The sequence below is a fragment of the Calidris pugnax genome, unplaced genomic scaffold (assembly GCF_001431845.1).
Source record: "Calidris pugnax isolate Ruff unplaced genomic scaffold, ASM143184v1 scaffold198, whole genome shotgun sequence".
Taxonomy (NCBI): domain Eukaryota; kingdom Metazoa; phylum Chordata; class Aves; order Charadriiformes; family Scolopacidae; genus Calidris; species Calidris pugnax.
This window is the reverse complement of record NW_015090925.1, coordinates 1,232,058-1,247,730: the sequence shown is the minus strand read 5'-3', so window position 1 is coordinate 1,247,730 and position 15,673 is coordinate 1,232,058. Positions and strand designations below refer to the sequence as shown.

Sequence of the window (15,673 nt, the reverse complement as noted above, 5' to 3'; positions counted from 1 at the left end):
CCGCCTCTCTCCGGTTAACGTTTTATCTCTCCGCGCTCAAAGAGCGCCCATAAGCGCCGGCCCGGCCCCGGGGCCGCCCACAGGGAGGCGGGCAGGCCCCGCCGGCCGGGGCGAAGGCCGGCGACCGGCATGTGGCGGGGCGGGTTCCCGCCGAGGGCCGCGGCCCCACGGCCCGCCATTGAGTTTCCTGAGGAGAGCCCGGAGCCTCGCTTTGACGGTGAGAGGGGCCGCGGGGGCGGCTGCGGGGCTTCCCTTCCCGGGCGGCGGGACGGGACGGGGGGCAGAGCGGCCGCCATTCCCTCCCGGCTTCCCCTCGCCCGGCGGCGGGGGCTGGCGGGGCCGGCCTCGGCCCTCTGGCTAGCTGCTTTCTGTGTGCGCTTAGAAAAATTAATTATAATTACTTTCCTAATTAGTGCCTTAAAGCGCTCAGTGGCAGCTCGTGCGGTGCCTGCGTGCGAGCCGGGGTGTGTTGGAGCTGTGCGGGTGTGGTGGTGGTACATGGAGACCTGGGCTCACCCTCCTGCCTGTCCCCTCAGAGTCGGACGTGCCGGCCGAGCTGCGCATTGCCAACGGGTCGCAGAAGTTTGTGAACTTCACTTCCACCATCCAAAACCAGTTGCTGTTGGTGTCACTGCTGGAGCATCTCTGCCACATGTACACCCACAACCCCGTCCACTCCAGGTGCCTCTTCCGAAGTTAGTACGAGCGGCTCTTTCCTCTCTCCTGAACTGCCTCACCCCAATAACCTCACCGGGCTCTGCTCTCTGGAGTCCCAGCGTAGTGTCAGGACAGAGCTGTAGGTCTCATCCCACTGGGACGAGCAATTCTGAGAACAGCATGAATATCCTGAGTGAAATTTAATAAAAATATTTATCAAGAAATAGCTGTAGCACAGTCTTCACTAAATTTTTCAAAATTATGGTCTGTGAAAATCAGAGTAAATACCTTTCTAAGTCCTTTATTTTCCCATAAAGTCTTTTGATATAGTTCAGGGAGCTCACATTTTTAGGTGTGAAATGTTTCCTTTGAAACCTGTCTGTCTAATGTGTGACTTATCTTGAGTATTTTGTTTATTTAGGCACGTACTTAATGCGCTTGAGAAACAATCTCCAAGGTTTTTCTCCTTGCTATATGTGATTGTAGAAAATAAAATCTAATACGTTGCTCTTGCTTAAAATTGAAGTCATTTGTAGCATCCAGTAACAACAGTGCACACAACTATAATTTATTTTTTTTTCTCAAAATCTGATATTGGTGTTTGACCCTGGCTCTTACTGTTCTCTCTATGAAACCCCAAAATACTGGGGGGGAAAAACCCAACCACGTTTCCTCTTTTTGGAGAGGAACAAAAAAAAAACCAACCAAACCCAAAACCCAACCTGGGCCTCTTCCAAAGTATGTAGCTCTTGGCTTCCCAATGTACTTCTATGGAAAATGATGTTCCTGTGTTGGTACAGCTTAAACCAGCTTCCCAAGTGGAATAAACCTGATGAATAACAGAAAAACATCTTGCAGTAATCATATCTGTTTTGTGGTTTTGGCTGGTATATTCATGCTGGCAAGGCTGGCTTTTTCCCACTTTTCCGTGTGTGTAACTGTGTCCATAAGGCTTGTATAGCAAAAATCCTGATTTCTTACAGGTTCACTTTCAATAAATTTTATCTGCTTTAAAAGATAAGTAATAGGCTGATTTTAGACATGCTGGTACCAAAAACCACCCCAAACGCTCTTACAAGCAAGTTTAGTTTAAGACCTTGGAACTCCTAAAACTTCTAAGTACATTTTTGTAGCATCTTGCCAGTTGGGCCCATCTCCAGTATTTGTTAGTTTTTTATCTGCCACAGCATTGTTTTACTCCAGCTGAGGAAGGGGATGGATGTGGGGTGGCTTCAATTCCTTACTATGAGTATGTGTAGAAATGCGTGAGTTTGTATGTGAATTAGGAGATCTTGACATTACCAGTTTTTATTATAAACATGCCCTCGTAGCTGTGACATGCTTTCGATTTCTCTTTTCACTGGTCAAAATTAGTCCAAGGGCACCAAGTAAGTGAATGGGTGGATGTTTGTATGACTCATCTGCTGAGATACGGAGAAGAGGAGATGCAGTTGTGACCACGAAGGGCATGGCAAATAACTGTATTATGTGAAGGGATTCCCAAAGAGCAGCTCTAGTTTGGATTTAATTAGTTTTTATTGCTAAGAGTATGGGAAATGGCACTAGAGTAGGAGTGACCAGTTTTTCAGATGCGCTTTCTTTTAAATCAGGTTTGAGAAACAACAACTGTTTACATGGTCTTATTGGCAGGATTTATTTAACGTGACCTTTCTCTGTTCCTTTGCACAGTACTTCGTCAGGCTTTCACGAGGACAGGGCTGCTCTCCCCCTTTGCCTTCTGCGATGAATTTAGTACTGTAAGACTGCAGCATAATAGAGCCATTACTGAACTAATGAAAGCAGCTAATCGACAAATACTTAATGGGGTAAGCTTTGTTAAATTTCTTTGGCAACCTCTGCATTGGGGAATTAACACATGATTGCATCCAAAGAAGCTTTTGTTAGGGGGGAAAGGGGGGATGTCTTTTAATATTGGATTGGATCTTTTAATAATTATACAAAACGGTACTCCCATTCTACCTTAGCTGTCGGGGACAGCATGTTCTGGTTCTGCAGGTGCAAAGCAAAGCTTTTGAAGCCAGCAGTGTTTTGTTTCTTATTAAATAATAAAAGCCAAATGTGAAAATACTTATAAACACAGGCAAGGTGTTTTTGGTATTGCTACACCTTTTTTTGGCAAGAGGGACATCCATTTTCAATTTCTAATGAACAGTTACCATAATCAACAGTGAGTTGATTATGTTAACACCCTCCTAGTTAGTGGAGGGTATGATGTGTATACTGCATAACATACTTCAGGCTCAACTAGACTTGTTTGCTTATCTTGCTGCTTGAACTAAGCTAGTTAATTTTGTCTTAAGCACATTTTAAACCCCTCATTTTATCCTGTTTGTCAGCAGAACTCTAAAGGGCGGTAATCTCTCCAGCAGAGAGATGTTAGCAGATTACTGGCGGGATAATAATACTTTAATTTGGTGAAGCTCTCTGCAGAATGAAGGGCTCTCAGTAACCTTGTTTGCTTCTCAGAACATAGTTGCAGTTTCTGTTTTGCTGTAGAGCTGTGTGCCGGTGGCACAGCAGACCTGTTACTCTGTATGGCATGTTTTTATGTTGGATTTTGTTGTTTTTGTAGGAACTTGATAATGGAGATTCTCATGCAATTGGGTATGTATTCAAAGCATTTAGAAATATTAAACAATTCCCTCCCTAAAGTCCCTTGCTCCACTCTGAATTTAATTAATACTGCATTTCATATTTTGGCTCTGAAATGTAGAAAAAAAGTGAAAATTTCTCCAAACTCTCAAAACGATCTGGGGAAAATTCCTTCTTCAGTACAGTTCTCACGGTTAGTGCCATCATTCAAAAACCAGCTTTTTATCTGGCATAAATTTAAAGAGATCATCTTAGTACTTCTGCTAACACAGAGTGTGGCTTTGTAGCACACATGCATGCTGCTGCAGTCTGCTGTTCTTCAGTATTCACTGTGGTAATGTCAAAGTCTTGTCAGCTTCTTTTCATAATGTAAATAGTATTTCTGGATTGTGTACACCTGCAGCCTATATAATACCTGTCTTATAAATTGTAATTTTGTTTAATGCAGCCTTTTTTTTTATTAGGGAAAAAGAAGTTCTCTTTGAAGCACAGACTTCACGGTACTTGAATGAATTTGATGAGATTGCAAGGCTAGGAAAAGGAGGATACGGAAAAGTGTACAAGGTATTCCTTACCTTCCATTTATAACTGATCAATTTATATCTGGTTTTCCTTTGACATTTAGAGTTACTGGTTTGGCTGTTCTGTTTGTTTTTCTAATATAAAACCAAACCCACTGATTTTCCAATAGAACAGGAGCAAATCCGCTCATGTGAAGGGTGTTGGCATTTCATTTCAAAAGATGCTCAGTTGCAGTTTCTGTTTTCTGTTTGTCGGAGGCAGGATATATCAAAAGTTTTACTTGATGTATTCTGACCTTTTTAAAGTGAACAAAAACCTCCTTATTTCTTGTGTGAAGTATTGTGATACATTGACTTAAACAGCCACAGGAGCTGAGTCTGCACACTGCAATGTTCCAGTCGTGGCTGCTTGGAAAAAAGTAGCCTTAATATGAATATAAACTATCCAACCCAGTGTTGAATTGTATTAAATACTTGGCCCATATGGCCAGCCTGAGGTTCCCTGCGTGGTGTGTGCCATATGTAAATGACAGTTGTGTTCTCACAGATTTATTGAGAACCTGTTTAAGCAGTTATCAGGACCTAGCAGCATTTTTTTATTGATGGAAAGATAGCTGTAAAGCTGTGTGTTTCACAAAGATTGGGTTAGATGTTTGCAGTCCTGAAAGGAGGCAAAAGTGGAGTATCTTTATCTTACACAGCTGGGGCCTGATACCAGTTTCATTCTCTCATACAGGTGAAAGATTATTGGAATGGAGTGCAGAAATTAATTTTTAGGAAATAGTTGGTTCTAAAGGATTTAATAACTCATTAATCTAAGCACATTAACAACTGATTTTTTCCTATTACAATTGTTTTCAGGTCAGAAACAAGTTAGATGGTCAATTCTATGCTATTAAAAAAATTAACATTAAGAAGGCTACAAGAAGAGATTGCATGAAGGTATTCTTGTTTCTGTGTTTCATCTCTGTTTTAACTCCCTGTCTGCTCTAGCTGATTCCAATTTAATTTAGTAATGCAGCTGTTTCCCAAAACATTAAACACATTAATAAAATTTTTTCCACATTCTGAGTTTTTACGATTTGACCCTCTCAATACCTAGGAAAAAAAAAAGTTATAAGAGGTATTTAAGTCCATTAAAAGAACATATTATTAACTTGACTTTGGTAATCTCTGCAACTGTGAAAATCATAATTTGTTTAAAGCTTCCAAATTTTCTCCATTGGTGTAGTAATTTTATGTGTTCTTTCTTTGTCGGAAATTGCGGGGTTTTGTTATCTTTTGGGTTTATTAAGCACTCAGAATAAAGGGCAGTCATACTGTTTCCTTTTCATCTTTTTAGGTGCTACGAGAAGTAAAAGTGCTGGCTGGGCTGCAGCACCCTAATATTGTGGGCTACCACACTGCTTGGATGGAACAGGTTCAAACAGTCCACCCAAAAGGAAAGTACCCCACATAAAACAAACTGCTTTTTCACATAAATATACAGTTTAAATGAAAACTATTTCTGAAATATCAGGTGTCTTCAAAACAGCAGCAGGGTGATGTGAAGGATGGTGCCTTGTGGAGGTGCTTCTTTTACGGTGTATTATCATATACATTATAAACCCTAATTTTGAACATGCTAACTTCTTAAAGGTGAAATCTGGGTGAATATGTAAGAGAGCCCAGTACAACCCTTTCAGTGACTTTGTACAACATGTATTTTCTTTTCAATTAAAGAAAAATGAAAAACATATTAGGGTAAGAAACACCTTTTGCTGGAGCAGAAATAGAGAAAAAGCTATCTACAGGTTATGAAGTTATATTCAGTAAGCAGCTGTAGCCTACGTGTTAATTTATAGTAGATACATGCATGCTTGGTTTTGTAAAATACCTTATTTATCTTTTCATCCAGTAGATAAAACAGTAATGGAGTGGCAGCCGTTATCTTTGGAGCAAGAGAGTGGCAAGTAAGTATTTTAAGTCTCAATGATAACACTTACTTGGCTTTAATAAGGGGGTTTTTTTAAAGCAGTATTAAGAGTACAGAATTCAGCATATATTGCACAAATGCTTTTTAGCTTCCAAATGATAATGAAAAAGAAAGCCATAATCCTTGTTGTTTCTCTTCTGGTTGCGTAAGCTGCAGAAAATTACTGGGTACTTCTCCCTTCTTTGGCTCTCTGGTTTCTGCTGGAGTCCTGTTGGGACAATGGGGCCCTCTGTCTCAGGGTGTCGATTGGCCCCCTCAATGAGGGCCCTGTGAGAAATGCAGTGTTGCTGATGAAGTTTAAGGGGATGGGGATGCACCATTCCTCTGTCCCACCAGGGCTGTGTCCTGGCACTGTGTGTCTGAGCCCTCACAGGTCCCTGCTGGGGGAGGGCGTTAAAAAGGCCGGAGCCTGTGCTGCCAATCCCGTAATCCTCGAGTTTTCTGTGGGGAAGCAGCTGAACTCTTACTCTGGAATGCAGTTTGCAATTGGAGGAAAAAAAAATATGTTTTCAGAATGGTGTGTCACAAATAGATGGTATAAAACTGTGTACATATTTTGACTTCTCTCTCATACTTTATTATTTTCAGTGATTGCTGTCACATTCAGAGCGTGGAAAGTGACAGTTCAATTATCTTTGCTGACCTTACTTCGCAAGAAAAGAAGTCCTGTGACAGTGCCAGACTTGGTGAATTAGTGCAGAACATGGATGTAAGGGATGAATTATCCATAGAATTACAAGAAGACTCTGTAAGTAGTGTTAGCAGTAGATCAACTGATGTGAAAAATCATTCGGCACGGGTACCTCATTCCAGTCTGGCTCAAGATGCAGGCACTGCAAGTAAGTCCTGCGCTGAAGGATGCTCCAGGAACGATGTAGCTCTCTGTGGAGAGTTTGAGGTAAATGCAGTTATCTTTAGATATACTTAACTGCTGTCTAAGTTAATGATGTTTGTAGAGTTGAGTTTGGTAGGCAGAGGAATGATTTATAGTATTAATTTTAAAAAAAAAAAAAAAAAAGGAAATTACTGCCATTGAAACCAAAACCAGATAATTTACACTGAAGTGGGTAACACGGTTACAAGGAAGCTGAGCAGAGGAGCTGGCAAAACTCAGCGTACAAGAAAGCTTCCATGTGTTAGTTGTCTTGGGTCCTTTCAAAGTGAATGACTAAAAACCCATCAAACTGGAAGATGTTCAGTATTCGTTAATGATGGCTAATTCAGGTATTACTGATGGGAGTGTCTGGGTGCTGTCTGGGCAGGGCAGGATTTGCGCAGGGAGTCTCCAAACCGCCGGCACAGCACAGCCCGCTCTGGAGAGTTCCCACTCTGGCTGCTGTTTGGAGTTCCCTCTTGCAAGAAATGCAAGATTTTAGAGGTGTTTGCTTGAGTTGCCCAGGTTAGCAAGTGAACTAGTACATTATCAGAAAGTGACATATTCATGTTAATAAATCATCAAATTCCATATCAAGAGGTTGATTATTTTTTTTACTAATTTATATTAATTTACACTATTTTCTTAAACCAGAATGAACCTCTGTTCAGTAGGTCTAGAAGCTTTTGAACTGGAATTTGAATATTAAGGTACATAGCTGGATACTTTGTTAGATTTTTATCATACAGCAATTGTTAAAATTTTAGGAACAAGCAAAAAAAAAACCAAACTAGACAGTGTTGTTGCATCTGCTTCTTGAGTGCAGTAGATTAGTAATACTGTATTTGATGTCATTTTGGTATCTAACCTTTTTTTTAGTTTAAAAACCAATTTTTTTAATTAACTTTAAATAAAATAACTAAGAAAATACTGTTCATATTACAGTGGCAAAATCATGGACTGTTGTTTTTCTGTCAGGTGGAGTATCGCTTGATGCTTCATATACAAATGCAGCTGTGTGAAATATCCCTGTGGGATTGGATTGTTGACCGTAATAAAAGATGCAATGAGAGAACAGAGGAAACTTCCAGTAAGATTCTTCACTGTCATAAAAATTTTCATACTCGTTATAAAGCAAGTGTTTCACTTTTCCTAATTGGATGTCAACTTGCCTGAATGTATGTTTTACTTCAGTAACTTAAAATATGAATCCTCTCTGTTAGATTCTTTATTCACTTAATCAAATAGTGGCTACGTATTGAATCTCCGTATGATAGGTGTTGGTAAAAGAGATTCAAGTTCATGGGTTTTAGACAACTCTTCCAAAAATAATGAAAGTGTGCCTGAGGCAGAGCTGTTACCTGGAGAGATCTGTGCCTGGGCAATGCTACTTACTTCAACTAGAGGTTTTTATTGACAGAATCTGCTCTTTCTCAGCAAGCTGTTTAAATAATTGAAATTCTGCTGTAGTAGTAGTCTTGCTGCTACAAAACACAGTCTTCGCAGGCTAATTTATCTGCTGTGGCAAATATAAATACATCTTTTGTTCCAGATAGGTTGCAAAGTACTTAAAAGCTTTTAAGTTTGTTCTTAAGAACCGAAACTCCTACACAGGCTAATTTGTCGTTGGTCTGAAGAATCTAACCTTCGCTTTGCTTGAGTGGCCACAGCGTTCTCATGCCCATACCAAGCCATCTGCAAAAGTGGCTGACGTTTGGAAGTACAAGTGCAGTGCTCTTAAAGCATTAGAGACATGTTTCTTTCTTGGGTTAAGCATATGCTTAACAGATTGTAAGACATAACTGTATGATTAATGTTTAGTCTTAAGTTTTAATCACTACTAAGATAAATCCATTGCTCTCTTCAGTCATGGGGTAAGGTTTACCAGCTAACTATCAGCTGACTTCCACTAATCTCTCCTCTAATCATAGTCTTTTTAGCTTTCATAAGCTGGAAGATGACATTCCTGGTCAGGCAATGACAGGATGAGTGGGGCATTGGACCTTACAAAAAGCCCTTTTCACATATTTTCAGAGGGGAGGAAAGGGGAACGCAATCATGGGTTAGAGAGTGAGAAACAGAAAACGAGGAGGAGTAAATGGCGAGTAAAAGGCGCAACAGACATGTTAGGTGTGGGTCATTAAGAGTAGGAAGATACTGTAGTTTAATAAAATAATAAAATAGGAAATGGTAAAAACAATGAGCTGGTAAGTTCCTTTAGGACAGCTACAGCCAGAGGAGCCTTGGGGATTTCAGAGGGTGGCGCAACAGCAGAGGATTAGCATCTGAAAAGGAAAGGTGCGAATCGATACAGAAAACATGTCATTACGTAAATTAGTATAATTTTACCTGGAACTGTATTTTTCAATCAAATTCAGCACTTATGTGGAAGTGAAGAGTTTGTTAACTTCTTAATTAAATATCTATCTGGTGGGGCTTGGAGCAGTGTTTTCAGTCAGACATATTTTTGTGTCCCCTGAACTTTCCTTTTTGGAATTTTGAGGTTAGTGACTCTTTGCTGTTTCAAAAAAACTATCTTAGGAGAAGCGTGGGAAATTCCATTTTTAAACTAGGCTCATTCTGTTAAAAAATTCCTCCACATCATAAATAAACAGAATTCAACAAGACATACCGCCATAAGCTTAAATCACTCAGTAGAATTAGCTGAAATAATTTAGATTCTTAATTGTTTTAAGGTCCATACCATCTTGTGGATGTCCGCTGGACGATGAAAATTTTTCAAGAGTTACTGGAAGGAGTGTGCTATATCCACAGCGTGGGAGTGATGCATCGAGACATTAAAGTAAGCTCATTGAATTATTACTTGAGGTTAAGGAAAACAAAGATAACTTACATTATGGGAGAAAGAAAGGAACTTTGTAGTTAAATTTGAGATGACTTAAACTCTTAGGAATTTAGCTATGTTACATCTGAAAAAATGCATTGTCTCCTCTATGCCAGTGCCACTTTCTTTACTATAAGCATAGTAGTCAATTACATTGACTTAATTGACTTACAAGTGAATTATGATTAAGCTCTGGAAACATCTTCTCCTTTGTGAAGGCATTTTCTGGTCCTAAACAGGGATTGTCAGATTGGTTTTGTTTTGTCTTGGTCTTTCCTTAAACAAGGTAGGACCTAAATTAGCCAATTACTTAAAAAAACCTATTTTAGGTAATCATAAAAATAAGAAAAGCCCCATGAGCACACTTCAGTTTGCTAACAGCGTATCAGTCAGCTTCTGACAACATGTTCAAGCTATAGGGCTGCTCTCGGGCCATTCTCCCTTCAGCTTGGATTTGTGCCTGGGATTGCCCTGACCCAGGGCCAGGACCCTGCACTTGGCCTTGTTGAACCCCATGAGGTTCACACAGACCCACTTCTCCAGCCCATCCAGGTCCCTCTGGATGACATCCTGTCCCTCAGGTGTGTCACATGTGCACATAATCTCGGATTTCTCCTCCTTAGTGGTCCTAAACCCAAAATATATGGATAAAATTTTCAGTTTTTCCAGTCAGTGCTCTCTACTCAAGTCTCTCATCGCTTGTTTTTTCATAGTAATTTGCCAGAACAAGCAGTGTGTTGCAGCTGTGCTTATCATACAGAAAAGTATATTTTGTTTTACATTATGTCTGGCCCAAAGATGATACTTAGTCCTCCTTCCTGCTACATCAGTTGGTCTGATTTGCTGTCTGCTCTTGCCTGTTCCCATTAGCATTACTGTTCTGCAAACTTCCCATTTTCTGCTGGGAAAAAAAACCAAAGTACTTTCCACTAAATCTTTGTTTTTCCTGTTCTACGTTTCTTCCCATTTTCTAGATCCTTCATCCATGGTCTTTCTGCCCAGATGTTGCAAACACATACTTTGGTATCGGCTATGACTTTTTTTCCTCTATCACTAATCAATGTGTTAAATAATTGTCTGTTACCTCTGAAACACTGGATTTTATAGATACTGAAACAGGTGAAATCTTGTAATTACTTATATAGATGTATTTTAGATTTTATACTGTCTTTTTTTTGCAGCCCAGAAACATCTTTCTGTATGGGTCAGATCATCATGTCAAAATCGGAGACTTTGGATTAGCCTGCAAAGACCTTCTTTGGGATGATGCAGACCAGTGGTTTAAGACAGAAAGGATAAATGGTAACAAAATAAAAAGCTTTGTGGGGTTTCTATGATATTAAAACCATTAAATATTAAATTCTTATGTCAACACTACCTGTGTAATTCTAAATTGCCTTTTTAAAGGACTGACGCATACTTCAGGCGTGGGGACTTGCCTCTATGCCTCCCCGGAACAACTGCAGGGATCTCACTACGATTTCAAGGTAGGGAGTATTTTTTTTCTGTTAACACCTGATGATAGATAGTAAAACTAAAACAAGCCTTTCAGTAGGTAAATACATAATATTTGGTAAATAAATACTCTTCCTACTGTTACTCCTAATGTTTTTGTTGATTCCAACTTTGCCTTCTAGTTTGCTACCAATACAAAAATTATTTGCGTATCTAAGATCACTTTGAAGAATGTACATAGATTTGAATTTGCATTACTTATCATGAAACTTGTCATGAAGCTTTTTCATATCATGAAATTTTAATGAGAAAAATAAATGCTGCGAGTAATCAAAAATACCAGTTATGCCAGAACTTTCTCTTCCCCCCCTTACCAGTCAGACATGTACAGCATGGGTGTTATCCTGCTAGAACTCTTCCAGCCATTTGGAACAGAAATGGAGAGAACAGAAGTTCTTACACAATTAAGAAATGGCCAAATTCCTCATACTTTCTACAAAAAATGGCCTGTTCAAGCCAAGTACGTTAAACTCCTCACCAGCCAGAGATCCACAGAAAGACCAACTGCTGCTCAGCTTCGTGAGAGTGAACTGTTCCACACCACAGAACACGTAAGTTATGCCAATAACCTCAGCCTTCACAGGATAAAGAGATATAAAAAGGAAATGCCCTTTGTTTCCCTGCCTGTGTTACGAGTTTTTATGTTTTGTTTTTAACTTAAAACGATTGTGTGATTGAGACTGTTTTTTCTGATTGTAGTATTTAGCCCACTATATTAATGTTTCTAGAAATAGGAGATAAATGGTCATGAAGGATAAGGTAACTTTATAATTGATTTACATACAGCTGGAGCTATTTTTATAGTTCAGAAAAACTTTTGAATCTTATCATCAGCTCTGCAGAATCTTTCTGTCGTGTTCTTTCTTTGCCACACTTCTCAGCTGAAGCTGTAGTACAAATACACAGAATAGCAGTGTTGCTGCAGAATGTGGCTGTAGCAGACTGGGAACACAATTCAAATAGGTTAATAAGGCTTTTCCTTGTCTCTCTATAAATGAGCTAAACCGACTCTCACTTTCAGGTTATTTCTAACCTACAGCAGAAGGTGAGGCAGCAAGAGGAAGAAATAGAGAAGCTGAGAGAGAGGATAAGACTGCTTTCTGAAGAACAAGATGAACGTATGAGACTAGGTTCTCCTGTTTAATTACAGGAAGAACTAACCTCTATGTGTGCTAACTTACATAAAACATTTATTTTTTTACATAAAAACATTTCAGTGCATTTTGATTTCCCTGTCCTTTAAAGGTATTCATCTCTCTGTCTTAGTTCAAAAGTCCCAGTCACCAGAAAGGATTCCTGTTGCACTTGGCCTGGGGAGAGTTTAACTTGTGTAAATAATACACACAAAAAAATACAAGGAAAAATTAAAAGTGAGTGTTGTCCATAGGACTTCTTCAGATACCTTAGAATCATTAAACAAACATGCATGTTATACATCAGTCACAAAAAGGAAGGTCACACCCAAAAGTAGCTGCAATGATTTTATTGACTTTCGTGCTCTGCCCAACTGTACTACTTAAACACATCTCAGGAGGGACTCGAAGAACCTCCGGAGGCATGAAATCACCCCGACCCTGTTCTGAGGAGCACACGCTCATTTCAGCAGCTTCATCACTGAGCTGAAAGGTGCCAAGTTCTCGCACGACTTCATCCATTTCTGCACGTTGGCTGGGGCAGCGTTGGCGCTCCCCGTCTGCTGGAGCGCGCACCAGGCGACCACGTCTGCCACGCTGAGTTCATTCCCCACCAGCCACGCCGTCTTGCCCAGGGCAGCGTTCATGGCGCGCAGGACGGCTCCTCTCTCCTTGCTGCTGCCCTCCTTCAGCTGGAAGAGGGCTGTGTCCACCCAGCTGTCCATCAGCGTGGAGGTAACTGCACTGTACTTGTGGCCAAACAGGGAAAAGAGGAACCTAGCGATGTTCCCCTCCCCTTCGATAGGACACATGGTCTGGATGCTAAACTTCATCTGGGGTTTGGGAACTGAAATTAAGAGAAGAAAAAAGTGAATACCACACTGTAGAGAAGTTAATGTAACAGTAATCTGTGATGTATTTGACTTGTGATGCCAGCAACACTGTTAAACATCGTTAGCCTGATAAACAATTCTGTTTTCTTAGTGTAAGTACTTAGGCTAAGGCAGGAACCTGGGATAAAGCGATCGCTTTTTGCACGCTTCAGCCCAATCTCCCACCTCATTTCTATTCTAGCAAACTTATTTGTAGAAACTGAAAAACACTTCTATAAAAAAAATATCCTGTGGGTACAACCACCCTTGTGAATGCCACATGTATTTTAACTGCAGTTACCATGAACAAAAATCTCCCTCTGTCCCCCTTGTTGCTCACAGCTGTAGAGAGCGGTACCTGTCCATCGCGTGTCAGCACAACCCCACCAAGGAGCTGTTCCCAAGGGTTTATAGCACAACTTTCATTTTCTCACCTACTGTAAAATACCAAGCTACAAGGTAACTTCATTCTTACCATCCTTCCAAATTAGAGTGAATCCCAGCTGATACTCGTGACGGGGCTGCTTCTTGGTCTGCTCTCCAAAGCACTTCAGGAGGTTTTCTGGCACGCTTTTCACTGAGGAGTGTGTGTGAACAGCTGATAATATTTTATAGCGTTCACAAAGCAGGCTATGTAGTACCAACAGTGACAGTGGAGGCAGAGAAGGATTTGCATTGATCACAATATCTTTCAGGGCTCCATAATCCTGCGTGGAAAGTAAGACACTTGGCAGATAAGACACATTCCAGATCAGACTTTGAAGCAGTGGAGTTTTCATTTGACACCAAAACACACACACAGAGCTATGTATGTGTCTGAAATGCTAACAACAGTCAAATAATTCATGTTGGGACATTTAGAACTTGTTTACACATTTAAACAACTTCCTTCAACAATGATATCACTCAAGAACATGACTGAGGGGAATTCTAGTTCTATCTGAAGCCTAAGTTAAAATCTCCAGTTAGTAACAAAAAAGAAACAGTCATAATTTCACAATTAACCATTCTAGCTCGAATTGATATCCAAATGAGAACATACAGGATTAGTATTTTTAAATGTTTGTAGCTATAATCTGGATGCCCAAAACAAAATGGCAGTTTTAAGTTATTTGTAATGCTGAGGCGTGTCTGTTGTGTCCCGGGTTTTAATGCCACCCTTCCAACCCTGAGGGTCGAGGGCACAGGAGGTCCCTGTCCCTCTGTGTGCTCAATTGAACTCACCTTTCCAAGCATCAGATCTAAGTCTGCTCCGTTGGCTGTCAAAGGAGAACAGTCACCAGTTTGAATGATATTAGTTACATCTACATCAGCATCTGGGGTTTGTATCATCTTAGAGAGACCATCGACCGCGCTCTTCAGTTCGTACAAGCGTTTCAGGATCTCTTCCTGCCGGGACTCAAGGGCTTGAAGCGACGGGTCAACTTCTTCCTACAGCAGAGGGAAAAACAAGTCACAGATACGTTCAGTCAGCTCAATGTCACAACAGCCCACAGCTCACTTGACAATAAGTTTTGAAAGGCTTTAAACACATTCAAAGAACCAGAATGTCATGAAACGTCACGGTCTTGCGCCCATCAGTTGTCCCTTTGCTTTCGTCTGGATGGATGTGGTGAGAGATGGGTTATTTAATCAAATCTCTGAAATCTTCCTGCTTAATACCTTTTTTTGTAGACCACTAGCTACAGCAATCTCCATAATGTAGTGAAAATCAGACCCCAACCACGGAACCTTGAAGTTGGCAGAGCAGTGCTGAATGAGAGCCTGAGAGCCCGAGCCGGGTGTCAGGATCCCCTCGGGCGCAGGAGGGCGGCTGACGGCGCGTCCGGGCTGCCGAGAAAGGAGCTTCTTGGCAATTCATTAGTTAACAAACCCCCGCGCGCTGAGACGGATGGTGCATCGTAGGAAACCATCGTATGAAACGATGGTGCATCGTAGGAAACCATCGTATGAAAGCACTCCTTGAGGCCCACACGCTCCAAGGGCCGGGAGCAGCCCGGGGGCCGCCACAGTGTTCCCGGTGCCCGGCCCGGCTCCGCTCACAGCCTGCGGCAGGGCCGGGACCGGCGCACACCGCCCGCACGGCACCGGCCAGAACAGACCCGGCCTGGGCCCGCCACCGGCTTTTACGGCAGGAACCGGGAGGGCCCCGCGGGACCCGGGCCGGGAATTATCGAGGGCGCGGAAAACACCGAGGGGGGTTCCGGGAAAGGCCGAGCCCGTGTGACCCCTCAAGGGGAAGGGCCAGCACCTCCCACGGGCTCCCACGCGTTCGCGGCGATGCGCCCCCCGCCACCTCCCGCCGCCGGAGGCTTCTCCCGGGCCCCCTCCGGAGCCGGAGCCAGCACCGGCCTCAGCGCGGCCGGGCCCAACCGGCGCTCGGCCCGCTCCACCGCCAGCGCGGCCCAGGCCGCCGGGGTGAGCGCTGCGGCTCGTCCCCGTGCGTCGGCGCCCCCGGCCCGTACCTGCGGCGGCGCGGTGCGGTGCAGGCTGGGCAGGCGGTACATGCAGGTCGGCAGCTGCTCGGGCGCCGCACCGGGCCCGTGGAAGGGCCGCACCTTGTACATGGGCATGGCGGCACCCGCACGGCGCGCCGGGCCCGCTCCCCCCGCGCCCATTGGGCAGGGCGGGAGCACGGCGCCTTGACTGACTCAGCCGCAAGCCAATG

At 42.3% G+C, this 15,673-nt stretch overlaps 2 protein-coding genes across 6 annotated transcripts; one reads left to right on the top strand and one right to left on the bottom strand.

Annotated features, from left to right (window-relative positions):
- Positions 1–12,227, top strand: EIF2AK1 (eukaryotic translation initiation factor 2 alpha kinase 1). Of its 5 annotated transcripts, none has more exons than XM_014951415.1 (16): positions 1–217; positions 537–695; positions 2,347–2,483; positions 3,251–3,282; positions 3,392–3,463; positions 3,735–3,834; positions 4,653–4,733; positions 5,134–5,233; positions 5,692–5,743; positions 6,355–6,664; positions 7,619–7,730; positions 9,337–9,443; positions 10,667–10,787; positions 10,893–10,972; positions 11,318–11,551; positions 12,022–12,227. In XM_014951415.1, exons 1-16 carry the CDS (start codon positions 130–132, stop codon positions 12,142–12,144), a joined length of 1,908 nt encoding a protein of 635 aa, XP_014806901.1. In that variant the 5' UTR covers positions 1–129; the 3' UTR covers positions 12,145–12,227. The 5 variants fall into 5 exon arrangements, with proteins under 5 accessions (XP_014806901.1, XP_014806900.1, XP_014806902.1 ...); XM_014951414.1 differs by having other exon boundaries at positions 5,689–5,743; XM_014951416.1 differs by lacking the exon at positions 3,392–3,463 and having other exon boundaries at positions 5,689–5,743.
- A 241-nt stretch (positions 12,228–12,468) lies between these two features.
- On the bottom strand, positions 12,469–15,627 carry AIMP2 (aminoacyl tRNA synthetase complex-interacting multifunctional protein 2). Its single transcript, XM_014951420.1, has 4 exons — positions 15,471–15,627; positions 14,230–14,436; positions 13,481–13,712; positions 12,469–12,980 (listed from the first exon to the last, which is right to left on the bottom strand). Exons 1-4 carry the CDS (start codon positions 15,621–15,623, stop codon positions 12,595–12,597), a joined length of 978 nt encoding a protein of 325 aa, XP_014806906.1. The 5' UTR covers positions 15,624–15,627; the 3' UTR covers positions 12,469–12,594.
- Between the last annotated feature and the right edge of the window lie 46 nt (positions 15,628–15,673).